Source organism: Phaethon aethereus, assembly GCF_964289735.1.
Source record: "Phaethon aethereus genome assembly, chromosome: 18".
NCBI lineage: Eukaryota > Metazoa > Chordata > Aves > Phaethontiformes > Phaethontidae > Phaethon > Phaethon aethereus.
This window is the reverse complement of record NC_138594.1, coordinates 6999706-7026608: the sequence shown is the minus strand read 5'-3', so window position 1 is coordinate 7026608 and position 26903 is coordinate 6999706. Positions and strand designations below refer to the sequence as shown.

General features: G+C 45.4%; 3 protein-coding genes across 4 annotated transcripts; 1 reads left to right on the top strand and 2 right to left on the bottom strand.

Moving 5' to 3' along the window:
* Positions 1-695: 695 nt before the first annotated feature.
* On the top strand, positions 696-2302 carry ARMC7 (armadillo repeat containing 7; the record flags this gene model as incomplete). Its single annotated transcript, XM_082008095.1, has 3 exons — positions 696-762; positions 842-985; positions 1965-2302. The coding sequence occupies 3 exons, from the start codon at positions 696-698 to the stop codon at positions 2300-2302; spliced, it is 549 nt and encodes a 182-aa protein (XP_081864221.1).
* A 1298-nt stretch (positions 2303-3600) lies between these two features.
* NT5C (5', 3'-nucleotidase, cytosolic) lies at positions 3601-10067 on the bottom strand. The gene is made up of 5 exons (XM_082008054.1): positions 9660-10067; positions 4912-5012; positions 4769-4829; positions 3835-3949; positions 3601-3749 (listed from the first exon to the last, which is right to left on the bottom strand). The coding sequence occupies exons 1-5, from the start codon at positions 9840-9842 to the stop codon at positions 3607-3609; spliced, it is 603 nt and encodes a 200-aa protein (XP_081864180.1). The 5' UTR covers positions 9843-10067; the 3' UTR covers positions 3601-3606.
* A 1643-nt stretch (positions 10068-11710) lies between these two features.
* JPT1 (Jupiter microtubule associated homolog 1) lies at positions 11711-22193 on the bottom strand. Of its 2 annotated transcripts, none has more exons than XM_082007994.1 (5): positions 21932-22193; positions 18728-18870; positions 17944-18041; positions 16058-16085; positions 11711-11881 (listed from the first exon to the last, which is right to left on the bottom strand). In XM_082007994.1, exons 1-5 carry the CDS (start codon positions 21985-21987, stop codon positions 11718-11720), a joined length of 489 nt encoding a protein of 162 aa, XP_081864120.1. In that variant the 5' UTR covers positions 21988-22193; the 3' UTR covers positions 11711-11717. The 2 variants fall into 2 exon arrangements, with proteins under 2 accessions (XP_081864120.1, XP_081864119.1); XM_082007993.1 differs by having other exon boundaries at positions 11711-11866.
* Between the last annotated feature and the right edge of the window lie 4710 nt (positions 22194-26903).

The following is a 26903-nucleotide window of genomic DNA, read 5'->3' as shown; positions in this document are numbered from 1 at the left end:
GCCCCACGGCCGGGCAGCCGGGCAGCCGAGCCACAGCCTGGGCAGCAGCTCGGGCTTTGTCCACGCTGAGCAGCACTACTGCGGCGGCTCCAGATAACCTGGGAGGGCAGCGGTGTTGCAGCCGAGCACGTGAACGTCTTTTGAGCAGTAACTAATGAGTGAGGGAAAGTTAGCTCCTTTCCAGAGCAAAGTCTGAAAAAACAGCCTTTTGCCACACACCGTGATAGAGCTGCACACCACGGCGCATGCCCGTTCGTTTGCGGTGACCGGTAACAGGTTATAGGGTCCACGGGGAAGGAAAGGCCACTGCAAGGTGCTCGCCTGCCGCCCCACGCGGGGACCTGCGCTCGGCAGCCGGACGCCTGCCGCCCCACAACCGCCCACGCCGGCACCCGCCGGCCGCCCAGGAGCCACCGCCTCCTCCCGCCTGAGGAGAGCAACGGTCCGCTGCGCCACGCCCACAAGATGGCGGCGGCCGGGCCCTTCCGGCCGGGCCGCGGTGGCGTCCCTGCCGCCGCCCTGAGGCCGCTGGCTCGTCTCCACCCCGCGGGACGCGGCCGTCGGGCAGCCGTGCCGTGAGCAAGGGCCGCCCGCGGGGCTTCCGGGGGAGGAGAGAGCCGAGCCGAGCCGAGCGTCGGGCGTCTCACCGGCGTTTAGACCTGAGCTTGGGGCATCGCGTTGCTGCTGGGCCCGGGATGGAGCTGGGGCGGCTGGAGTACCTGCAGGCCCTCGTCACCGAGTTCCAGGTGACAGACAGCCCAGGTAAGCCCCGGGCACAGCTGCTCGCTAATACTCTGTGTTGAGCAAGTTTCCTGATGCACATGATGCTTCTCTGTCGCAGAGGCCAAGGAGCAGGTACTGGCGAACCTGGCCAACTTCGCCTACGATCCCAAAAACTACGAGTACCTCCGGCAACTTCAGGTCCTGGATCTGTTCCTGGATACGCTCACCGAAGACAATGAGACCCTTGTGGAGTTTGCGATTGGTAAGGACTGTACCTAACACCCTGGTAAGGGGCTCACGGGCCAGGGGATGCCGGGCCTGACACTTCGGTTTGGTGGTTAATCTCACCCCCAAGAGGCAAAGAGCAGCTGTGCTGCAAGAGCAGACCCACACTGTGCTGATAAGGCCTCGTCTAGTGGAGAATGAGTGGAATGGGGCGAAAGGTAGGAGGTAGGCATCTCCCTTTCATCCTAATATAGCTGCTGTGCTTAAAGAAGATGCTTTCCAGATTTCCCCCTGCCCCAGACTGTAAGTAAACACTAGCTGAATGACTTTCTAATGAAATGTCTTCTATAGAGAAGCAGACATTAATACATAAATTTTGCTATGTATAACCTACAGGTCCAATGTTACTCTGCTATTGACAACTAGTCTTCTAAAATACTTATTTGAAATGTTTTAGTAAGCCCTCTGAGGAACTGCCTTATGGTGATTTATAATGGTCTGAACATAAGCTAAGGGGCCAGCTCCTAATTGTGAGTGATTCCATGAGATGATAATGTATTTGATTTTTAAGGTTTGTGGCTGAGTTATACCAGGATATAGCTGTATCTTAAAGTTTCAAGTTCAAACATTCTGTGCCTCTTGGCTAGTACTGTTAGCTCCATTCTCTGTTCTTCTAAAACACCTGCAATAAACTTGGCTTGTAGCCTCTGTTAGGGTTAAGGGATACAGGAATCCTTCAATCTTGTGGAAGAGGTTACGTCCAGCAGTACAGTGCCCTCTAATGACACAGAGGAGGAGGAATGTTTTGGTGGAAAATCTGTGGAAAGAATCAAGAAAACGTTGCCCAGGAAGCAGTTAAGAATTTTCCATCCAAATCTCACAGAAAATCTGGATGCTTATTTCTGTATTAGAAAACAGGGATCAGCAGTGCATTTGAATCTTAGTATGAAAAAGATAAGGGTGTGGAGAGAAGAGTTCATGTTGCATGTGTTGGACATTTTCTTTTGCTGTTTCAGGTGGTCTTTGTAACCTCTGCCTGGATAAAACTAACAAAGACTACATCTTGGAGGCAAGTGGGGTAGAGTCCATAATCAACTGCCTCTCCAGCTCCAATGAGGAAACGGTCATGTCAGCAGTCACGACACTAATGTACCTGACAACGCCGCAGTCGCGCCAGCAGACCACGGCTCTCCCTGTGGTGGAGTGCATGCTTCGCTTCTCTCTCTCAGCCAGCAGAAGGCTCAGCAATCTGGCAACTGTATTCCTGGAGGATTACTGCACACCTCTGCAAGTGGAAGAGGCCAGGAACCTAAGCAAACACACAGCAGTGGGGATTCCTCTCCCCAAGGACTGAAGCTGTCAGAACAGCAAGGGGGTGTTGAGAGGGACACCTCCCTCCATTTTCCCAGGCCTCCACTTTCTGCTCAGCAGGTCAAGAGTGTGTCAAGAACATCATCAGAGAGGGAAATGGGTCATACCAGCACTGGATTTTAGTTAATAAAGAGGACAGCACAGCATTACCATGTCAGTCAGCTAAAACTGCAGGCAAATATTTAAAATAAAACAGGTCACGGCTGTTGGAGAACAGGTTGCCAAGTGCAGCCCAGGACCCAGCTTGCACAAATAACCCTTCCTAGCAATTAGGGTTTTTTCTGCTTGGGTTCTTGGGCAGCTTATATCCCTTCCAGTTCCTGGCTGGTTTTGTTGCAGCTCTCCTCTTCAGTGTCAACTCAAATGACTTTGAAATCTCACATAAACTTTATTCCTCCTGCAGAAGAAAGGTGGCCTTTCCCTGCCCTGGCAGTTTGCAATCTTACTGTCTCCCTTTGGTACTAAATATGCCATCCTGGCATAGGCACCCAGCTAGTAAATCCCTACAAAGGGCAGGTTGTAGCTATCCTATAAATCAGGAAGTGGAAATTGTTTTTCTTTTATTACCATTGGTGAGAAAGGTGAAGATTTAAAAAAAAAAAAGGGCTCATGAGAACAGCCATCTTGTAAAACCTTCTCGTAATAAAACATTAATTTAAATGCTATGTAAACAGTTTTGTATAAGCTTATAAATATTTTTCTACAGCACTTGCAGCCCAGCCTTCGCCCACTCTTACTCATGCACATGGGCCAGAAACTGAAGCCAGTTTGGTCTCCTTTCATTATCAGCCAATGATGCAAAAGGCAACCCAAAAGCCAGGGTGGCTAAATACATAAAATTTAAAAGGGTTTGGCTGTTGAGCACAGTACTCCCTGACAGACACCCACGCTGTGTCTCCTCAAGCTTCAGTGCTTTACTTCTTTTTTTCCCCTCTGCCCCCAGTCAGCCCAAAACAAATGGAGTGGAGTTAAAAACACATGCATACAAGAAAAAAAAAACCAAAACACAGAGCGAACAACCCATAGCTGCTTGTATTTTATAGTTTCTCTTCACCAACAGCAAATACCCAAAACTCTACAGAGACTATGAACTCAATCTTCCAGAAACCTGGAGTCAGCTCTGCAGGAGGTCTCGCAAGGGCAGCTCATTTCTTCATTATAACTGACCCCCAGTAGTGCCCCTGCCCAGGTGACAGTGCTCGCTGCCTCCTGGCAATGGGTTTCCCTGCCAGCAGGTGAGCTGGCTGTTCCCTGGCAGTGGGAAGAGCACAGCATCTCCTTTTTGTGTCACTGCCTGCGCTTGCTTTCCAAGATGGCCTTCCAGTCATCTGCCCAGGACAGCAGCCTCCTGTGCGGTGCCTGCAGCTGGACGTGCCTGTTGTGGCAGCAGGTGAACAGGACGTGCTCCCAGCTCGGGTTCAGCTCTGCGCCTGAGGAGGGCAAGGGAGGAAGGCTGGAGTCAGCTGAGGGTGTTCCTCCCCAGATAACAGCAAGTGATGTAAATGCTTTTCAAACCTCTAATGGTATCCTTGTCATCAAACAGCAAGTCAGCAGAGACGACGGTCTTATCTCGGGTTAGAATAATCCGCTCCACAAACTTGGGTCCCAAATGTTTTTCTACCCACTTATACTGCAGAGGCAAGAAACAAGATAGGAAACAATTTGGCCATACTTTCAGTTTGCACATTGCTCAAGACAGATCAGCCCTAGTACAGCAATCTTTTCCCCCATAAACCTACATCTGTGTCTGCAAATGCCCGCCACAGAGACTGGCTATGGCCCAGACCTGTACTTTAACCTTTTATTTAACCTGTATTTTTAACAGCCTTCAGTCAGCACCACATTTGCCCTGCCTAATCGTTGTCAAGTTTGCAAGCGGCACTGGCTGCTTGCCCAGAGCACGTGGATTGTGCCCATCAAAGTCATTCCAGTGATGAAGGTCCCCCGCTCTGTTCTTGTGCCAGTGGCAAACAGGGCTAATTCCAACGCTACAGCCTCCTCGTAACTCGGCACTGGCCTCTTGCAGGATAGCTGGATATCCCAGACTCTGGATTTGGACAGAATAAGATTTTGTCAGTTGAGGAGCCTCCAGTGTGGAATACTGGGAATATCCCATCCCTGTGGGCCATGCTGAAAGCCAAGCTTGCCTTGCCCTGGCCATGCTGCAACAGTTCCTTTGCTATCACCTGCTGACACAGCTGAAGCTGAAGTGTCACACACGAGCTCCAAGAGCACAGAGCTCACATACCCTGCCATGAGGCTGGCATCCCGTGGCACTCCGAGACTCCCCGTCCTACATTATTACTGTGTCTGGGCAGCTGCCCCTCAGACAGAGGCATCGCAGGGAAGTCGGGCAGCCTGTACCGGCTACGACTCTGACTTGGGTGGTATGAAATAGCAAGGCCTTGCAAAAGCAGCATTAAAACCAGCAAAATAAAATCTCTCCCACCTTTTCCACGATGCAGTGCTCGTATTTCTGGAGAGGACTTGTGCAAATAAAGACTTCAGTACTGAAAAGAAACAGCCTTCATTAGCTAACAGGGGAAAGCGTGTAAGATAATCAAAGAGGGCTGCAGAGTGCAGTGTCCTTACTCCTGCATGTGAACCATCTCCTGCATAGCTTCAACGGCTCCTGGAATTGGATCCAAGCCTAGAAAGAAGCCAGGAGATTCATAGACACTGGCTACCTTAGCCTGCAAGAGACAGGACAATTAGCAACGCCCGTGCTTTTATCCGAGCTCTGTGCACAACAGTTGTCCAGTTATGTGGTGTGTAACGGCCGTCAAAGGACCCGCGCTTTAGAGAGTCGATGCTTCACACCAAGAGTGGATTATAAAATTTCTCACCTTTCGGGTTCCGGGAAAAGTCCAGCTCAGGCAGATAAGAATGTGTAGTTACTCTCTGGTGGCTTGTTTGGAGTGAGGAGGCAGAGCTGATCGTGACCTGGCTTTGTTTCTACAAGCGGCTCCGTAAGTAGCAGCACAAACACAGCGCTGATCTGCAGCTCGACTTGCTGATGGCTGGTAGAGGGAGCGCTCACACCTCACCCCTTCCCAGCAGGTCTCTCTCTACTAACTCTTGTGAAAATCAAAGGAGCAAGTTCAAGGCTTCTGCTCCTCCGTCACGTTTGACTGAAATTTGCTTATGGCTCAGGAATTTACCAAGGATGAGTGGGTAGACACATGTACTAGCCCTCTTCTCCTTCAGGGCAAACAGGGCAATATGGTGACCATGCTAATTACCATCCTCAGCGGAAGGGCCAGGTCAGCATATCCACACATTTGGGATTAATCCTTTTAGACCAGAACAGCTCAGCAAGAGGGAAGGAAGAGGATGGGAGAGCTAGGAAAGCTATGTTTCTTTGTTGCTTTCTATGATTTTCCCCTCACTCACTAAAATAACAGTTGTTAAAGGAGCAGGTCTTGACTTCAGCATAGACAGCTGCTCCTCTGTGATGGTGCAAAGTCTACTCAAAAGAGTGTGAGACTGCAGCAGGAAATTCAGAGGTGGATCCCTGTGCTGCCCCAAGAACCTTTGGCTTCGTGAACTGACCTGTGCACCTCCGTCAGCCCCAGCTGGGCCGGGTTTGGTGGTGGTACGGGTGGGTCCCACCTATGGCTCCTCTCATCTGACTCGGGGCACAACACCTTAGCAGCGGACTGAACAGTGCAATTAAGGGGACTACAGCTTTATCCCTTTCCTCCCTGCGCCTGCTTGCGGTGTATGCTCACCTTCCATACATGCATGTGGGATGCCACATGAATCAGAGAAGTCATTAGTGATAAACAAGTGGGAAAGAAGTTCGCTTTAAAGTTAGAATAATTTTTTCAAGTGAGTGTAAGTAGGAAAGATTACTGGAGGAGCAATGTTTTCCCAGGCTAAGTAGCCAAAAATGCTGCAAAAAGGTAAAAGGAATTTAATATGATACAGTACAGTGGCATCTTTAATCTCTGAAAAGTAGGGCAATTTCTGAACCTCTAGGTAGGACTGCCCTTCCAGTCCTTTTTTTTTTTTTCTCATTTTCTGATAAGACATTCTCGCACCTTTTATTATTAGGAAGTTCACTGGTTTGCATCCGACCCTGGTTAGTTAATTTTTAAAATTGCTACCTGGTGACTGTTCAGTGGCCTGTGTTAAATCAGAGCATTTCAGTGCAGGTCACAGCAGACGGCTCCTCTTCTCACACAATCCATCATGACAAAGCACCTACAGCAGCAGCATCCCACCAGCGTTAAGGGCTGAGTCCACTTCCGTCCTTAAGCTTCATTCTCAGACAGAGAGGTTAAGCTTCCAATACCTCTTCTACCCTAAGACACATGAATCTTACTTTCCTTGGGGTCATACAGTGAACTTCAGAGGTGCCAAGCTAGCATTTTTCCACAAGGATTAAAGTCTTACGTTCCCATGACATGGAAGAATTTGGAAAACTTAGTTCTCTCTAGTATTCTTCAAAGACAGGCTTGGCAGCCTTTGCTTAGAAATTGTATGAGATTGCTTTATAGTCCAGCTGATGGTCTCTTTGCTCTGTATCACCAGTGGAACATCAACATAAAAAACATTTCAATTAAGCAGCAATGAGAAGTAGTCACATTAAACAAGTCTCCCAGATCACAGTGCTCACTCAGCTATCATAATTTACAAATATTCATAAATCAACAGCCAGAAATTTGGAAGGATTGCCTGATTTCCCATGCAAATCAGAAGAGGCTAAGGAGTCTTGGTGAAGACCTGGCAATCAGATCTGCCCAGATCTCTGTTTCCATGCAAAGCCTCACTGATCCCAGCAACAATTCCCTGGAGCTCTTCCCAAGGAGATTCAATTACAGAACCAGGGCTTGTGCCTGAAAGCTCTTTTACCCTACAGCAAGACAGGAGAAACTGGCAAGTTTCCACCACATCACAAAAAAGTCTGGCTTTGCTGCAAAAAGAAATTTGATTTGATGACTCTTAGAACCAAAAGCCTTTTCTCCTCCCCTCCCAAAAAAGCAACTAGAAAAAGTAAAACAATTTTCTGTCTCCATTCTCATCCCATTGTTGCTGAACGTTTTCTTGTAACCTCCATTAGCAAGATAACAACTCCAATACAAAACTGGAGGAATTACATCTGGCCCTAAGCTCTCTCATTTGCAATACTTAAAAATAATTCTGGAAATTTTTGCCACCACTGGAGATGTTGAATCCTTTTTTGAAACCGTCTGGGGCCAGGTAACACATCCTAAATGCTTGGGAGATAAATCCCTGTCAACAAAATTGCTACACTCGCAGGAGGCCAGATAGGCAGGTATGGTAAAGAAAGTCTTGAGCAAAATACTTTCTAAATAAAACAGATTTACAGTGTGAAATTAATGATCAAGACAGAAGAAACAAAGTAATGGTTCAAGTTTCGAGAGGCAGCTGCTCCACACTAACAAAGCATAAACACCACTTAGTCAGAGGGCAATACATAAATCATTATCACAGTACTGCCTGCACCCCTGTCATGAGAGTATCTTAACACACTGGCTGTTTGGGGACAGACATAGCAGACACCTGCCACGAAGAGCTTGGTGTCAGGCTGATCCCCCTCCTTTCAGCGGCTGACAAGCCCCAGATTTGGTTTCTCCGCACAGACAGGCAGCCCCGCAGACCCCTCTGCACCACTGGCACAGGACGGACAAGCCACTCTTGGTGTCTGGGCTGGCAGTTCCTACCGAAGCTTTTTCTGCACCTGGGGGCAGGGAGAGACCTTCTGCAGGGATTCTCCTGCATTCCAGACACTCTGTACTGCCGCGGCAGAACTAACAAGGTCTCTATTTTTAAAACAGCCATGGTATTTACAAAAAACCCAAAGGAAGTTCAAATCTTTAAAACTTTAGTGTTCTGCCAAATGTACCTAAAACAGCCCAGAGATCACTGAAGAGGGAGACAAGACACACAACTACATAAACCTAATTTCCTTAGGAAGCCAGGCTAATAACGAACAGTAAGATAAGAGCTTTCTGCCACTGCTGATCTATGTGAGATTCAAACCAGTTATCTGGTTATTTCATTGACACACCTAAGGTCTGGGAAGGAACAGGATGAGCACGAAACAAATTAGGGAATGGGAACGCCAGAACAGAACACAACTTTCCAGACAGATCAGATTGTAGACATTCCGAATAAGAACAAATAAAAAGCTATGACCCCTTAAATTACTTGCAATTTTTTTGTCCCAGTATATAAAAGTGGGATCCACTTAAGGAATACCCAATCAATAAATCACATCCATTTATATAAAATAAAAAAAAAAACCCTCCCTATATTTACAAAGTACTAGTTCCAGGAAGTTTTGAGCATCAATAGTCATCTCATCGATTAGACCTCGGTCAGTTTGGAGCCTGTGGAAATGCTGCATGGTCTCAGTGCTCCCGCCCATCACACCGGTGCAGGAGCCTGTACCTCGCTACGGAACAGGAAGGAAACAAATGTGAATTGTCATTTCTTAGCAGTAAAAAAACCTACAGGCTCAGTACAGGATCTTAAGATTAGCAGTGAACTTCTCAGGGAAAGTGTACGGCACAGCCTGGATCAGCATCCATTCCATTTTCTTACCGAGTCCCTGACTGTCCTGCTGTAACCAGAAGAAAGTGTGAAGTCTGGATTCACAATATTTTTAATTTTGCCTTGCTAATGTCTCTGATATTCATTCAGTCATTAGCAAACATTAAAAATAGCAACAATTTGCAAGGAGTAGGATGTACCACAAGCTTTTTACATACTGTTCCAGACTGCTTACCTACCATGTCAGAACATCCACAGGGAATGATATAGATACAGGGCTTTATTAGCTGTACAAAACACATATATAATATTTATATTTCTTGTCCTGATATGGAGCTACATGAACACTTGCAGAGTTGCTCAGAGCACTTTACGTAAGTTATTACCGCTGCTGCATAGCAAGAGCAGTTCACGAGTAGGTAAAGAACAAGCTGAGAATGGTTCAGGTGAATAGTTTCATCGAGTTATTTTTATGACAGAATCACTCATTCCCAAGTCCCGCACACACATCTCTTTGCAGCAGTCTAGCAATCCTCCTGGAAAACGTTACTAATTACTACTATACAAATTAAAGCTGCTAGCATGAAACAATCCTTTGTAGCACTCCCTTTAAAAGAAACAACCCTCCCCTCTGTTTTGCATATCCAGGGTCAGTACGAAGAGGAGATGCCCTTTGCTCACAGCAGGGTACAAAGCAAGAGGAAGAGAGAGAGGAAGTTTTGTAAACAAGGAGCAACCTCCCCATTTTCCAGCCATGCCGCAGTGCTTGCCGCCTTGCTGCAAACTTTCTGGAACCAGCCCCTGCCCGCCACACTCACCCCCAGGTCCTCCCGCAGGCAGCGGTACTGCTCCCGCACCGAGAAGCCCCTCCGTGCCACCAGCTCCACCCGTGGCTCCCCAGGGAAGCGGGTGCGGAATCCCCGCAGCACTGCACCCTCGAAGTCAGCCAAGACACCGTCCATATCCACCAGGACCCGCAGCGGGCAGGCCACGCTGCCCATGCTGCTGCCTGCGCCCCGCACACGCGAGAGCGGGGCGGACCTTCACAGAGTGAATAACACATGAGCGTGGGCGGTACAGCGGGGGAAGGCGCTCCTCGGTGGGGATCTCCTCGCCCAACGCCCACGTGAGAACATGGGTGGGCTCTACCAGTAACCGGGCTTACATGCTAAGGGTGAGAAGAGCGAGCGAGAGCCTCTTCACGCTTCTTGGCACTTTTGCAGTGAACAGTGGCCACAGCCACCACGCTCCAGCCGAGGCAAAGAAAAGGGTGGGAGGAAAGGCAGCTTCACTTGGCCAAGGTCTCCGCAACCGTAAAGGAGTATTAACAAGTTCCACTAGTTGTGGGGCTTGCAAAGGAAATATAATTTGATTATTTTCCTCCTCCTAGGCCAGAAAACAGGTAGGCATGATTTACATGCAGCCGGTAGTCATACCACATTTCATATCAGCTATCAGGAACACCACCCCCAGACATATGAGAGGAGCATGTTAAAGCAAATCCAGTTTTATAGGTTAAGCACCTAAGGCTAGGGCTTCTCCAAAACTGATTTGGCAAGCCAGGGTATTTTTAGTCACTCGTTCTTCCAGGAGGGTGGAAGAGGCACACTGTCTCCAGCAGACACACTAGTTCTGTACAAATCCACTTCTTTAGCTTATCACGCAGCAGATCCCCTCCAGGACAGTACAGAACTTCATAGTTTGGTCTCCCTTCCACCCCCTCCCTTGTTAGGTCCTAATTTTTTTTTTTTTTTGTGAGAAGAAACTTTCATTTCCTCTACTTTCTTGAGAGAAAAAAGGCAATTTGGATAAAACAGATTATATGTATCAAGCCTTATTTCACACTTCTCTCATCTAGAAGATAAAAACAAAGAGGCAAGTCAAGACACTGTCTTCAGGAGGATGGCACGTGATGGTGACCTCAAGCCAGGTATAAGAACTCTCCTCCTCTACTGCATTCCGCCTCTGTTAAGAGTAGGAGAGGTTTGCTGAGACAAGGACAACTGAGAACCGAGCAAAACCAAACCCATGAAATAAAACCCACACAGGAAACACTGCTTCAAAATTTCTATATTATTTACTTTTAAGCAACAGTCCAGCTTTGAGAAATTACAACACACACTTTAAAGGATGAGATTTTCACCTCATGGTCAAGCACCAGCATGATCATGCACAGCATTGAGTCAGTTGTAAAAAAAATGCCCTGTAATTTTTATTTATTTATATGATCCACTCCACTTTTACTGAATAAAGTCTGAACAAATCCCCTCCTAGCATTTGGCCAGGCTGCTCTGGTCATCAGCCCTCTATTTGGCACATACCCTGCTTCATAGTAGTCCAGTATCAAGATTTTTAGGTTTTTTTTTTTTTAAAGGCAGCATGGTGTACACTAACCACTTTATGATTTACATGGCACAGCAGGGCTCAAGGCATTTACCACATGCAGTCAATGAAGCCTTTTAGATCCCCCCATCCCACATGTGGAGGAAGGGACTGCTCTTGCTGATTGTTTGCTGGCCTGTTTAACCAGGATTCCAGACCCTTGTAAAGCTAAGGGGTTCTAAAAAAATCTCAGTACAAAAACCCTCTAAGCACACTTAGAACCAATCTACTCTCCTTTGAATTACATTACTATACTTCATAAAGCTTTCCCTCAAGTCTATAACTAGAAAACACTCATGTCACTTCCAGTAGATCTGGGGGAAACACAGGACAGAAGTGGAAAAAGACCTTGATCTCAAAAAAAGATGGAGTACATAAAGTGCTTCTTTTTAATGAAAGAAATTTGAGATGTACAGTCAGGCTCAAGTTGTGCAGTTCACAAGCATGGGGGAAAGAAACAGACACGAGTTCAAAACAGTCAGGAAGGGAAAGGTTTAACCGAGGACTAGGCTGGACTTGCCACCAGGTGGATTTCTCCTGGACGGTGCAGGTGCTGGTGCTACTGGGCTAGGAACAGGTGCAGCAGGCAGGGATTTTTCTTCATTCTGACCTGGGGCAGCTTCTACATCAGCCTCAGTGTTTTCTAGAAGAAAAGAAGCTTTTAAAGTGTTTGATGTGGATGATGAAAGCCAGATGTTTTGCTGGCTTAGACAGAAAATCAGCTCCTGTGAGTTTTTTCCAGGCTTACAGACACACTCAGTGCTGCTATAACCTGCTGGCAGGACGGACTTTAGCCCTCTGAAGCGTTTTTTCAGGTGAACTCCGATGCCTTGCAATTCAGTTTCAGGCATCCAAAAGCCACATTCATTCAGCTGCTATTAAGGGACCCCAGCAATTTTTTTAAATTTTTTTTTTTTTTTAATGACAAGCAGCTTAAGACTTAAGTCTTGTATATATTAGTCAGCATATGACTATGATAATTGTAACTCAAGTTTGAGCAGGTGCTGGAAACCAAGGCACCGAAGCACGAGTATTTGTAAGCAAGAGCTCAGATTCAAACTACATTCCCAATTTTTTAACTAGAGGAAAAAGGATCTGACACACTTCTGAGGCTTCACAGAGAACAGACTAGGGAACAGCCATGCATGGGTAGGCTCCAACTGTACATTCCCTGGAAAGCACAAATAGTTTAATCTATTTTGAGTACTTCTGAATGACCACAAGTGAAAACAGGACACAGAAGGAATTCTTCACAGGAAGCACTTTAGATACTGTAGCAAATAACTAATGTATCTGCTTCATTGACAATTAATTCATGAGCACAGCAAGTACAGTAGCACCTCACAGTTTTCTAGTTCAGTTTCTAGTTTTCTAGTTCAGTTTCACAGTTTCTAGTTTTCAGTTATGAGCCAAAGGCCTAAATCAGCACCAGGTAGCCCCCAATACTTGGGGGTGAGTGGGGGCAATGGGAGTGGAGCTTCACCGCCAGCTCTGTAAAGATGTACTTCATCTGTTTTTAACAGACCCCTTAGCTTCACCTAATGATCACTAGTTCTTGGTTTGGAGAATTCAGGGAACAGCTGCACATTCACTTTCACCACCAGCTTCAAGATTTAGCAAATCTTGATCATATTCCCTTCACCCCCAGCCTTCTCTTCAAGCTGAAGGGGCACAGCCATTTTAGTCTCTCCTCATAAGGTAGCTGCTGCACCCCTGTACCTTTCCCATTACCTTCCTCTGCCCCTTGTTTACCTCCATTACAACCTTCTGGTCTTTACATTTCAAGGACTGTATACACAATTCAGGATGTAGGCATATCATTGTTTACAGAGGCAAAACAATGTCTTTTCTCCCTGATGACGTTCAATATTTTGCTGGCGCCTCCAAACATTTCAGGGAACTTTCAGTAATGAGGCTCAAGGCAGATCCTGGGAGTTAACTGCTGCACAGAGCAGAGCACAAGACTGGCATGGTTTAAGTGTCGGGTTTTTTCCCCCCAGACACATTACTTTATACTTCCTTATAAAAAGATTATCCTGTCACGTTTTCACCTGCCTACCTTATTTAGTGGAGTCCTTCTGACAGTGAGATTTTTCTCACCATCAGCACAATTTGACTACTTGAAAGAGCTAATATCACCAACAAAATTGGAGACTTCACTGTTCATTACCTTTTCCAGGTCATGGATGAAGGTACTGAATAAAACTAGCCCCAGCATCACTTCCCACAGCTCATTTTTCCAACCTGAAAAGCAATCACTAAGCCCTACCCTTTACCTCCTATTCTTCAGCTACCTTCCTATTCACAGGAACAGCTTTCCTCCAATCCTGTGGCAACTCAGTTTATTTTTTCTTAAATAATCTTTGATGCAGAATTTTATCAGAAACACTGAAAACCCACTTGTGTCCACTGAACCCCCTCAAAGAACTCCAGCAGCTTAGTATAGTCACCATCCAATCAGAAATAATCTACAATATAGATCCTCTGCTGCATTCATTAACCCACAGGCACATCTGAATGAAACAGTTAATACGAAGTTTTAAGCTTGAAGCTTCTGTAGCTCATGCATACCACTGCCTGCTTACTCAGCAAGCCAAGAACAACTGCGGCCATGCCCACTGTCCACACAGCACTGAATGCTCCATTGTCTGTGCCGCCAGCAGACAGTCCGAGTACTGTGCAGTACTCATGATGATGATCTGTCCACCAAATGCCAAATTCCTCCTTCCTGTGTATCATGTGAAGTCAGTCATTGGTGACAGTCAATCAAGTGCTGTCTAGTTCTCCTTAGCTAGTCGCATTCATTAAGAACACAGCGCTAACTGAATCACAAAAGAAACAAGAATTACTATCACAGGAGATTTGAGGAAGTTTCTATAGCATTTAGCCAGCAGATTAGTACTTCCCACATAATCAAGGTATAGATAAGTTTGCAAACCTAGTAACTGAAGTGGTAAATAGAACAAGATCAGATCAAATGTTAAAAGTTCTTCCCTTATCAGAAAAGGTATAATCTCTGAACCAGCTTTCTACTGAGTATACTGCAATCCCCTGGAAACTCTGATGCACAGAAAGGAACAACAGCTTCCAAACAGGAAGCAAGAACACTGCTAAAGGAACAAGTTTTCTTCCCCTAGATAGACATGATTAAATAAATATGCATACCCCGCCTGACACCTACTTGGGGTTTTATAATCAGTTACAGAAAATAATTTCCAAATTCAGAAGAAGAAACATTTTTGTAATGATAGAAACCTATTAAGAACCTAGTTATGCTGTGAATTTGTAAGCAGACAGTTTCTACTCAGAGGTGTATTTGTTTGGCCTCCTTCAAACCCCAGAGACAGCTCTACAACATCAAGTACAAAATCACATGTGTGAGAGGTGGGATGTTCACCAGCTTATGTCTGCCATCTCACACAGCAGGAATATCAAGTGGTGGAGTGACACAGCTAGCTCAACAAGACTCTGTGCTCCATTAAGCTACAAAACCCAAAGCTATCAACAGTAGAAATTAATTTAACAATCCATCAAGATTCTCAGGTATCTACCACAGACACCATTTCCAGGAAGCATTAGCTTTCTACTCCTTCTTAATTACTATCAGTGGAAGTTTGCCTACCATTTTTATTCTTCTTGACTGCCTTCAAAAATTTAATTTTTAGTCATGGCCACAAACAGTAGACCACTCTAATTACTTTCCAGTAACACTTCTTTTTGCAGCCCTATTTTTGCTTCCTTCCATCCCATCTCTTCTTGCCTCACCACTGCTTGCAGGCATCTGACCCTATGGTGAGCTGGTTTAAACAAGTAGCAGGAGAAGCAGCAGAGCCCTTAGATCAGTTTACTTCTATTATCAAACCACATCCTCCTACTTGAGGCATAAATTCTTAATGCCTACAGTGCTAATTAAGACCAGACAGACATGGGAAAGAAATACTAAAGAAGCCTGTATAGTTTGATTACAAGCAGCCTGCTATAGAAGCAAGACTTATTTTAGGAACAGATACTACTTAAGAGGTAGTTAAAAACGTTCTGGAAAAACTCTCACCCTCCCAGCAGAAGTCTTTTCAGGACATGGTACTGCTAATGGCTTTAGTGATCTCCCACAACTCTTAGGTGTTGAAAGTAGCACTTAGAAAGTACCCGGTCAACACACACATTCCTCGCATCAGGAAGTAAGCTATTTTTAAGCTGAATCTTACAAAGGAGAGATTTCCAGCCTCAGAGCTAGAAAAAACACTTCAAGGTTAACATGCATGCTGCTAGGGGAAGTGCCTCTGTTTACATGAAATTTTCAGTATGCATATGAACTTCCTTGGCAAAAATCAGCATTTAAAAAGCGACAGGAACTTAAAAGCTAGTTAACGCAGACACTTTCAGATGCAGTAACTGGTTTTGCTTATTTCTGTGAACGTAGTGGTTGCTGTATGAGAAGACAATAGGAAAGAACTGCTAAACTAAAATCCATCAAGTTGACTGTACTATTTAATTATAAGCTACTATAACAGCAGTATAGTCTTTCAATCACTGAAGTCTTTGCAAGATGGTATCCACCTTGCCTTCTAGTACTTAAACAAATCTCGTCACCAACTGCTGCTGGCAAAATAAATGAACAGGACTGTTCTCATTTTTAAACTGATGACTAACAGGCATTCCACCATTTCATTCCATATCCACACTTCCACTGAAGTAGTCACTTTATTGATTTGATGTATTCAAGGGACAACCTCAAGCTGTCTCTCTCCTAATACATGACCATTTATGTATCCTATATCCTCTTCTGTTTCAAGAGTGCCTAACTGTAAAAGGCTTTTCTGAAGGAGTTACTCACCAGAAGTTTCACCACCACCATCTCCTCCCTAGAAGAGAGAAAAACACATTACACCTCACACTTCACAATGTATTTTCTCCTCTCTGTTGAGAGGGTACTCAATACTCCACGTTATGACCATGGTGGTCAGGCACGCTGCTCCATCTGGCAACACTTTCTGAGTGACAGACCCAGTGAAGCACTTTTAGGCCAGCAACAGGCTCTTAGGGACAGAGCAGCATGGTGGATTCTGCATACATATTTCTGCAGATTAATATTACGGGTTTGTAAGCACCAATTCTTACAGAGTGACTAACTCAATTGCATCAACTATTTAGCTACCTAACATCCTTTTAAAAGTTTAAGCAGATACTACTGAAGAAATCCTGATGACCTGTAACATGTGCCGTATTTGTTGTTCCCACACAGTGAAGAATGCAGGTGAGCAAGAACATGTTATTACAAACAGCACCCTTCATGAGGCAGCACTGACAGTAAACAGAACATTTTAACTGCCCATCAGTAGATACAGGAAAGTTGTACTGTAAGCAATTAGCCATATTTCAGTGTCTCCTCCTTTCTACTAAGCAACTCTTTCCAACACCAAACATTTATCTGTTAGCAAGGCCAAGAACATTTGTTCTATCCAGGATATTTAACTTCATTCATGAAACACAGATCCATTTTTTGCAACATTACTGATAAAGTTTCCTTCACTACATAAGCAGCTAAACATTCTTTTCATATTGAATCTGTTCCCAGGCTGCAACTTGACACAAAGATACAGAAAGTCTTCCAGCAGCAGCCAAGGCTCCTCAATGGCACGAGGTTTTATCAACTTTCAGAGAATTAACATTGTTAATTACATAGTGAAACTGCAATTGTGAGGATATAAATGCCCAGGAAACTCATGCAAATATATCGCCTTAAGTCTCAGACTGGGTTACAGTACACTAGCTCCAGCTTCTGCCGTTTGTAGCCGTAACTACTACATAAAGTATTCCACATCGGAAGGATCTGTTTGCAAAGCTGAGAACCACAGTGTTTAATACAATTAAGTAGAAAATAAGAGTTAGACTAAACAGTTTAATTTTGTTTTCTGTGGTAGCAGCTATAAATTTAATCTCACTTATGTTTGACAAATTGGAACAAGACATTTTCTGCAACAAAGAACAATTTCATGGCTCAAAGCACCTATTAATAACAAAAAATTGGTTAAATTCATGATTGATGCCAATTATCAAAATAAAACTTGCTGCTTATAACCCATGAGGCAATGTGCCACAACATTCGAGGTCAACAATTTACCTACCCAGTTCTCTTCAGGAAACCTAAAGCTAGAGCTTTAAAGAACAAGGTTTCTCCCCCCTCCATTTGTTTATGCAAGTGCAGTCTACCCTTGGTTCCCGTTTTCCTAAGTTCAGAGGAATTGTTACTCTTCATCCTGTTTTTCCCATTAACTGTAATAATACAGCAAGCAAAACCCGTTAACACTGCAAATTATGCTCCATATTGCTACCAAGTAGACATAAGTTTACATAAAAAGTAACACACCTGACGGTATTATTAAAGACAGTAACAGAAGTAAAACAAGTATTCATGCTACTGAATACTTCCTGGAATGTGAAACCAAGTCCTTTGTCAGTCAAAAGATCCACACAGAGTTTGTTGTAGGTAACTATTCTCTGTAAAATCTGTTAAAACACACAATTATACATACGGCTGAAGCTAGATTTCACACCACTTCATTGCTGTCTCAATAAGAAGAGTTAAGAGGTCTAGAAAGTGGTTCTTTAGAGAAATCCAGCCCTTCATCAGCATACTGTAAGACTACCACCTCAAAAAGAGAACCTTCAGGAAAAGGTGAATTGTCCCATTATCAGGCTCTTTGTAGTTAGTGTACTGACCTTGGGATCTACAAAGTCTCCACAGTTTGCATCAGTTGAGTTTCTTCTTTGTGGTCCAGATGATTCACAGTCTTCTCTGATTTCACCTGGCTTAGTCCCTACAAGCAGAGGTTGATTCTAATCAGGTTGCAAGATAAACTTACTGGGAAAGCAGAGTATAAATAGTCAGCGGTTTGGGGGTTTTGGGATTTTGTTTGTTTGTTTTCTAAATTAAAGCTTTACCATTCTAAGATGTCTTGGTCCTTTAGATTATGTCTCACAAATCACTATCTTACAACAGCACCTCATGCAGTTCAGGGTGTCATTTAAACAGATAGAAACTAGGGTCCCAAGGCCACCCGTACTGGAAGTGCGCTGCAGAAATGGAAGCTTAATCCCAGCAGTACAACACAAAGCTGAACTTCCTCTGATTAATCAAGACCAATCGGTGCTACTCCGAGTACTAAGACACAAGTTTGCCTTACTCTGACTTGATTAACTTGGAGAAATTGCATCCAAAATACAATTCTCTTAGCTATCTGCTTGCAACATCTACATCCAAGCCTTGCATTAAAAAAACAAAGACAAACCACAAAAAAAACAAAACAACAAATCAAAACTGTGGAAGCAATTTAAAATGAGAAATAAAAAATCCCATGCAAGCAGACATCATTCATAGCCCCAAACTACCAAACAGGAAGCAAATTTTGGGTTCCACACTGAGCCACTAGCAGCTGCAGTCTGATACGAAAAAAATTAATTCATGCATGTCAGCAGACCTGGAAACAAAGCACTACATTCTTACCTGATGATTTAGCCCAAGAGGGTGGGTTTTCTTCAGGAGTTCCAAAGATGCTGGATGCCATTTTGTTCCTTCGCACGGGTTGTTCTTTTGGTTCATCAAAACCCAAGGAAAAGTTGGACCCACCACCAGGAGGACGCAGCACTCTGGAGAGAGAGTCAGCTTTACAACTGTGTGTGTACCACTACCAAGCTGCGCTCCATAAGCCAAGAGATCATTGTTGGCTCTTATAATGGGCAGTCACACAGGCTAAATTCTGTCCAAACAGAAACTATGCAAGATGATTATATCATGCATTGGCTTTTAAGAAACGGCACCGACTGTTATGTCTTCAGTGCATAATTTGAACTATAAAGGTAAGCTGCCTGCCAGCATTCCATCCAGGGACTGTATCTCCACTACCCTTCTCTTTAGCAACGCTTACAAAAATAAAATACTTCTGTACCCTGCTTGCCCTTGACTCTGTGTCAACAAGAGCTGCTGCTGCCAGTCTTCAGTCTAAGACAATTTTAAAATAAATAAATAAATTAAAAAGTATGGGGGCACATCAAATTCCGTCTTTTTTAAAAGAACTCTGTGAAGGCTAACATAAATCTTCCAAACTGGCAACACAGCAAAGACTAAAATTTGGCATATGAGCCAAAGTACTGGTTGCATCACTGATGACTGGGGGCTGCAGCAGGTTTTCATTGGAAAAACCCTGAAGTCTGCAGCTTGCTACTGGACTAGACTTAAAAGATGCAACTGAACAGTTTTAAGTTAAACTTCGGAGAAACACATGTACCAAGCTCCAGACATATTACTAAATCTAGTAATCTTCTGTTAGACAGACACAAAAGAAGCCTGCCTGGTATTTCATGAGCTATATTATGGTCTGCTTTCCAACTTGCTGTAATCAGCCAAAATTAAGAACAGCAGCAGCAAAATAAATCCTGAAATGTAAATTCCTTCAGATCTTATTTTCTTAAGCATGAGAACTTTTCGAGGCTGATGTGTTAGCTGGGGAAGCCAGGCAAAAGCTAAGAGAATAAAAATGTATAAGGCCATATGAGAACTGTCACAAGAGATGTGAGTACACCAACAGAACTGGGCTTTCAAGACATCCAGTGCTCTCAAAGGAAGACCAGAACAAGCTAAGAAAGGTGCACACTTCATCTTATTTTCAAATTAATAAAGTTAGAATTTCACAACAGAAAACAATATACAGCTTGTTTATGCACCAAACCTAGGAATTCAAGACAAAGAACACGTCTGTTTTTACATGTTATCACCACTGGCAATAGCATTCAGATCTTTGCAGACTTTGTGCCTATTGCATTCCAGATGCAACACAAAAACACAGCCTACAGAACTCAACACATCAGCAAGAAAAATTCACAAAGGTGTTTGGCACTAGCAAACTACCTTTCCTTAAAAAAATTATTCTCCAAAGTTCTAATTACTAATGCTCAGCTGCTAATGGGAAGATCCCAGTAGATTGTATAATATGTTTTAAGAATCCAAGCACATTTTTATGACTTGCTTTGTCTCCTTTCTGAATTAAGAGATAAGGTATAAAGATCTTGAATATCTCCATGATCTTTTTTTTTTCCCCAGAGGAAATGTCCTGGTATATTATTTTCTTAGTTACATCTGTTGCACTTACTAATTTGAAGAACAGTCTGTTCAAAGGAGGGTTTGTTCCCCCATCTTAGATCACCTTTATTTTACCAGAGCAGTGAAACCAGCACTCTCTTAAGAGCACAACAGTTTCCACTGACAGTCTTAATGGAATTAACAGAGAGGCAATTGAAGGGGAAAAAAACATTACTCAAACTGTTAAAGAATAATCCCTCTTGCCAACCTCAGATAGACGTTAGTAGATTTTATTGGAAGCCTCTCACATCCCTGAAATCAAAGCCACATTTAACACTTTGAGCAACGAACCACTCCTAAAATTGCACCTGATACCCAGTGATGTATACTGAAAATTCTGCCACAGCTCCATCCAGGAAGCACTCTTGTAAAGGGTTTGGTTGGGTGTTTTGGGGTTTGTTTAGTTTTTTCCTTTGTTTTAAAATACACCCCAAAAAGCTAGCAGGAAGCATCTGCTTTGCCAGGCCAAAACCTTACAGAAAAAGAGACACGATGGCTTGAAAAAAGGGCACGATCCTCTCCAAGCCGTTCGTTACTCCTGCAGAAACATGAATGCCCAACGAAGTGCCATGCATCTCTTCCAGACGTACCTGTCCAAGTTTTCTTTGTTTCGAGACAGGCGACGGCTCCCTCCACCCTTCCCAGCCCCCGCAGGCCCTCCGGGAGCCCGGGCGAGGCCCCGCCGCAGGGTCGGAGACGGGGGAAGGGGCGTCCCCCGCCCCCGAGCATGCTCCCGGCGAGCCGCTGGTCAGAGCAGCAGCTCAATCGAACGGCCACCCCGGCCAGGGCGAAGGGCCGGCCGGCCGGCCGCCAAGCGCCGCGGCCTGCGGGGTGCGACCCCGGCCCACCCGCGGGCTGCCGCCGAAGCGGGCAGGTGGGGAGGCCGCGGAGAGCAGACAATGGAGCCCGCTCGGCCCCACCCAGAACGCGGCAGCCTCCGGGGGGCTGCTCCGCCAGGCCAAGGGGTAAAGGACGCTCTTAGCAGCCGCGGGGAGGGGAAGGCGGCGGGGAGAGGAGGGGAGCAGGGGTGCAGCGCCCCCCCCCCCCCGCCGCCCCCGCGATGTGGCTGCGTGGCCGCGCAGCGAGGCTGGGAGTCGCCTCCCTTCTTTGTTAGGAAGAGGCATGGACGCACACGCACACCCGAGCGGCCCAGGGTGGGTCTCACCAGCTCCCACCCCTGCAGCTCCCACACATCCCCTCCCTCGAGCAGCTGCAGCAGGGCACGGCCACAGCCTGTATCCCCCACCACCCCCCGCAGCAGCGCAGCTGACTGCCCGAGCTGACAGGCAGCCCGCTGCCCCCGGCTGGGCGCGGCCGCTGCCACCGCCTCCCGCCGACCCGCCCCCGGGAAACGGCGAAGAGGAACCGCACACGCCGAGCCTCGACCCGGCCGGCGCCCGCGGCCCCGCCCCAGCACCGCGTCGAGCCTCGCGCTCCGCTACCGCATCCCCTCAGAGCCGCTCCGGGCAGCCCTCTTCGCGCCCCCAGGCCGTGAGGCGAGGGGGAGCGACGGCCCCGCCGCGAACGCCCTCGGCCCCGCCACCCTAACGGCCCCCCGAGCCCCCACCGGACCTGGAGCTGTTCCTGCCACTAGGGTCCATGCCCGAAAAGGTGGTGGTGGTGGTCATGGCGGCAGGGACGGAGGAGACGGACGAACGGGAAAGGGCTCCGCTGAGAGGTCGGCGTGGAGTGACGGTCCCGGGAACGGAGCACCCTCTCCCTCCCTGCCTTGCCCTGCCGCTGCCGGTGACAACTGCAGCCGTCGCCCCCACCGGCTGCGCCTTTTATACCCAACTTAAGGCCCACCTCACGGCTGCCTTGCCATTGGACGGTTCAAACCCAATCCAAAGCTCCTATTCGACCGCGTCCTGCCACTCTGCCCTTTGGCCCGCCTCGCCGTGTATTCTGAGGCGCCTTGCCTCATCCGTGACAGCTCATTGGTGAAGCAATACGTCTGCCCTGCGGCGATTGGCTGTGCCTGGGTGGTGGCGCCGTTTATTGATGATTGGCGGGAGGCCTGTCGCTCACACCAGGCGAGCTGCGATTTGCTTAACCGCACATGAGGCGAGACAAAAGTCTCGGCGGCGTTTCGGTTGTGAGGGGCGGCCCCGCTGTGAGGCGAGTCCAGGTGAGGGGGGAGGCCCCACCGCCCCATCCATCGCCCCCAAAGCCACCCCCATGACTCCTGTAAGGACAGCACAAGTTCCATTGGGCCACCAACGCCCATCCCTGGCCCATCCCCACTCGGCCATCTCAGCAGAGGCCCTGCTCCCTCACACTTATCACCAAGCTGGGAGGTGGCCCTGCCCGTGTCAGCCTTGACAGTGCCTCAGAGCACATCATGGCGCAACTCCAAATTACATGGACAAACAATACAGAGGCCACCAAGGTGCAGGACATGTCTGCACAAGGCCACTATGGCGTTAAGAGGTTGGCTCCAACAAGGATGGAGAAACAGCCAACGGCCTGCAGAGACACGCAGGGCTGATGAGAAACCCTGGTGCAATAAAACAACATGGTGCAATAAAACAATTTGCAATATCAGACAATTTTGGAGCAGTGGATTATTCCATTAAAGCTAGGCAAGTCCCAGAACATCTGTGGTAGGCTGAGTACAAATCCCAGCAACACTGCTTCACCTGTGTCTTAAAAACATGACATGTATCTTCCACCAAGTGCCAGCACAAAACTCATACAGCACGTAATTTAACTTACCAGATGTTGGCTGTTGACCCATCTGTCAAATCCATCTTTGATTTGGTGACTACAACTTTCAGACACACAGATGCTTCCTTGATCACCACAACATTTACTCCAAAATCAATGCATCAGGATCTCCCACTGCAAATGTTATTTTGATTAGTACTTGGACAAGGAGAGAGAAGGGGGAAAAGAAAACCTCTGTTCTATCCATCCCTCCCAGTTTGCACCAATAATAGCCCTTAATACCCGCAAAACACTCTTCTCTAGAAAGTATTTCTTTCTGGTCTGGAAAATGCAAGCTTTGTTTGTGCTACTTTATGTACAACATGAGCTCAAGTGTCTGAATTATCACCAGCCTTAGTATTAACTCAAGAAAGAGCCAAACTGCTAAGACCACAGTGTTGTTTTTTTTTTTCTAACCTAGGATCTACAAAAAATTCTTGTTAAAAAAAGCCCCAACCACTATTTAGGTCCCCAGGGAATTCTCTGTCTCATCCCACCTTTCTAGAGATAGATTAAAGGGAAATTTTAAGTAACATGACACAGTAGTTTTAATTCTATTATCCCTTAGGCTCGGGCATTAAGAAGTCAAATGATACCTACTTGCATACAGGTAAGCATCTGCTCTCTCAGGAGCTTTCAAAAGTATTTTATCATCTAAACACTTTTTATTCAAACCCACAGGATTTGACTCTTAAATTTGTACCCCTGAGACATACAGAGCCATTTTTAAAGTCAAGATGAAGAAAAACCCGTTCCCTCTGACAAAGCTAGTTTTAACATGCACCTTTAAAATTCTAAACCTTCAGTATTTCCAAGAGACCCCACTGATCTCTCAGACAGTCCTGACTGCAGGACAGTCTTTAAATAAAAGCTGCTTTGCTGATTATTACCCATAACAAGATGAAGGGTTTTATGAAGATGGCTACAGAAACTGGGCTTACGATCCTTCCCAGGATGATGACATTTGACCAGAACAATTCTCAGCAGCTGTTTGAAAAGCTCAAGACACCAAACAATTTCACCCGCTGTTGAAATTCAACTGGAAATTCATGCAAAAAGCATCTGGAAGTCTGAACAAGACTCCAGGAAATGCAAGGGTTGGGCAAGGAGAGATACCACTGGTTTGAGAAAAGCCTCAGCTTGGTCATCCTCCCATGACCAAGGATTTCTTCTTCATGCCAGTCTCTGCTATTTATGGCAGTCACAAAGCGCTTTCTTTATTCCAAGCACATCGTAGAAAAAAGAAGTTTTGACTCAGTCTTGTCTTTTCTTTCCCCAATTCATTCACAGCTGAAGGTAAAAAGTGTCAGCTAATAAATAATCCTTGTTACAGCTGGATTTGCAGCTGTCAAATGACTTTTGCATCTGAAGCGGTGCATGATGGAAATTCAGTGGAAGACTGGGATCCTACAGATTCAATGGTTTGACCTACCGAGCAGACACTGTAGTTGCTTTGGTGCCTCTCTACATCTTCAGGTAAAGTTCATAACAGTAAGTTAATGTTTGGGAAGGAGGCTTGAATCAGAATGTCCAGACACTTCTCAAAGCTGCAGAGATGTAGTTCTGAACAACATAAAAACCAGACTGGCCAATTCATGCTGCTGTTCTTGTCTGGGCATCCATCTGGCAGTGTACTCCAAAGCATTGATCCTTACTGGGGAAAAAAAGACAAGCATCACTGCAAGGGGAAGTTGGTGTCTTGACAGAGTCCTCAAAGAGCTCCTTTCATTCCACTTTTGTCTTGTGCGAGTTTGCTTAAACTGTGAAGTCTTCTTAATCAAATGATCCTTCAAGAGCCTTTGCAGGGCATCAGATGTGCTTTAATGAGTTCTATGGACTGGATGCTGAAAGCAAGAGGGTCTAAGCCACAAAAACCAACGCAAAATTAATCACTAAGGGTGATTACTTTGTGCCCATGTACCCCTGGAGAACATTCCTTTCCTAAGGAGCAACAAACTATTTACTATTTATTTGGGCTTCCACAACTTCAGTCTTTCCCCAGGGCTCCGAAGTCATACTCATATCAGGACTAATTAGTTGTCAAAACCTACAGCTCTTCGCATAGTCCCCGTTCCCACTGCAGCTCCTCGCCAACTCACACACTTCTGTTGTTTTTCTACAGTACCCCACTGACACTCACAACGTCTGGGATCTCTGCTGCCAGCAAGACACTTCTTTCATAGCACCACCAGCCCTACTTCATTCGTCCCGCACAAGCTGAAATTCTTCAGGAGCAGAGGCAAACTCTGCCCCCTCAACGGGACTTAACCATTTCATAAATGCCAGCTGGGCCTCCCAGCATCTCCATGTTGGGGTAAGACCATTAGTCCTAATGGTACTAGTTGAAGAAACCAGAAAACTTCTGTAATTAAGCATCTTGAAGGCCAACCAAAAACTGCAAACAGGGATCAAAATCCAGTCTTCCATCCCCTATTTATCCTCACACTCCTACATCCAAAGCACAAGGGAGAAGTGCTGTACTAACAACTCATTCTGACACCAAGTACCAAAAAAAGCAAGATAAATTAGAGGATTAAATTACTCACTATTAGAACACAGTTTGGCAACTGGTTAACAGCCAGAATGAACAAACCTCAATAATCCAGCGAATGACATCTGTTAGATTACAGCAGTAATATAATTAAGAAGAATTCAAGTTATTTAAATGCTTTTAGATAGTCTTTTATAACCCCACAACAGTCCATCACACCAGCTGATACAAGCATACTGAGAAGTCGCCACAATCTAAAATTCTATATAAAAATCCTTCAATTTATTGTTCACTTTCAATTTAATAGATGATCATGAAGGAAGCATCTAGTTTTTCATTTTTAGCTTTGAAAACAGATTGCTATTCCTTAGAAATCCAATTCTTTCCAATTGGCTGAAGCATAGAAAGTACTGTTTCTTTGAGACAGTACGACAGCACTTACATTACATTGCCTGCCTCAGAAGTAATGAGGTGGAGGAAAGGATTCCTAGAAAGGAATATTCTTGCGAGAAAATATTCTGGCTTTGACCATAACCTTTGCAGAGTTGCTCCATCTGTTTTGATATTGTAGTTACCTTGCAGCAGCAATTATCTTAATACAACTTCAGCGATTTTTCTTTTGTTGAGAACACCTCCATATACCAGTACAAGAATCTCACTCACATTACCACTTGGAGAATTTCCTTACACTCTTGGCATATTCTGTTTCAGAATGGCCTTCCACTGCCAGAAGCCCTTGAACCAGCATCTCAGGCCACTTAATACTGACCCTCACAGAAGCCCTATTAAATGGGTATTACCCTCATTGTGCAGATAAACTACCCTATTAAATGGGTATTACCCTCATTGTGCAGATAAACTAAGGCACTGATTTTCAGGTGTTAACTAAGCATCCCACCAAAGCCAGCTGTGCTTTCAATCTGTCATATTCCCCCCGCCGTACATGTTTAAAAATGCCTTACTTTAGGTGCCAGAAACAATTTTGGGTACATCTTTTTAAATAACTGGTAGTATTGTCCATTCCACAACTGAAACCGAAACTGTCTGAGGCACTAGAGACGCAGCATACACTAAAGGCAAGGTCTTATCCACAAGAACTCTGAATAGAGTACAGTATCCAATTATGACTTACTCAATTCTTTCTCATTTAAAACCACAAGAGGAATGTGAACTAAATTGCATGGCAATCATTTTAGAACACATTATTTGAAAATCGTGGGTAATAATATAATTTGCCCAGGCTCTTGAAAGAACTCAGCTGTTTAAAAAACATGAAAAACTTACCTCCCCACTAGTGTGACAAGACCTCTTTGCCCAGTTTTCCTTTATCCTCTGATACCTGGACTT

Excerpts from the sequence above, each read along its gene's own strand:
- NT5C (XM_082008054.1), bottom strand. The coding sequence starts at position 9,842 with ATGGGCAGCGTGGCCTGCCCGCTGCGGGTCCTGGTGGATATGGACGGT. Across the intron at positions 5,013-9,659 it reads GCCTGCGGGAGGACCTGGGG|GCTAAGGTAGCCAGTGTCTA; the intron begins GTGAGTGTGGCG and ends TGTCTCTTGCAG. Across the intron at positions 4,830-4,911 it reads GAGATGGTTCACATGCAGGA|TACTGAAGTCTTTATTTGCA; the intron begins GTAAGGACACTG and ends GTTTCTTTTCAG.
- JPT1 (XM_082007994.1), bottom strand. The coding sequence starts at position 21,987 with ATGACCACCACCACCACCTTTTCGGGCATGGACCCTAGTGGCAGGAAC. Across the intron at positions 16,086-17,943 it reads GAGACTTTGTAGATCCCAAG|GGAGGAGATGGTGGTGGTGA; the intron begins GTCAGTACACTA and ends TCTCTCTTCTAG. Across the intron at positions 11,882-16,057 it reads TGGTGGTGGTGAAACTTCTG|CTTCTTTTCTTCTAGAAAAC; the intron begins GTGAGTAACTCC and ends ACACTTTAAAAG.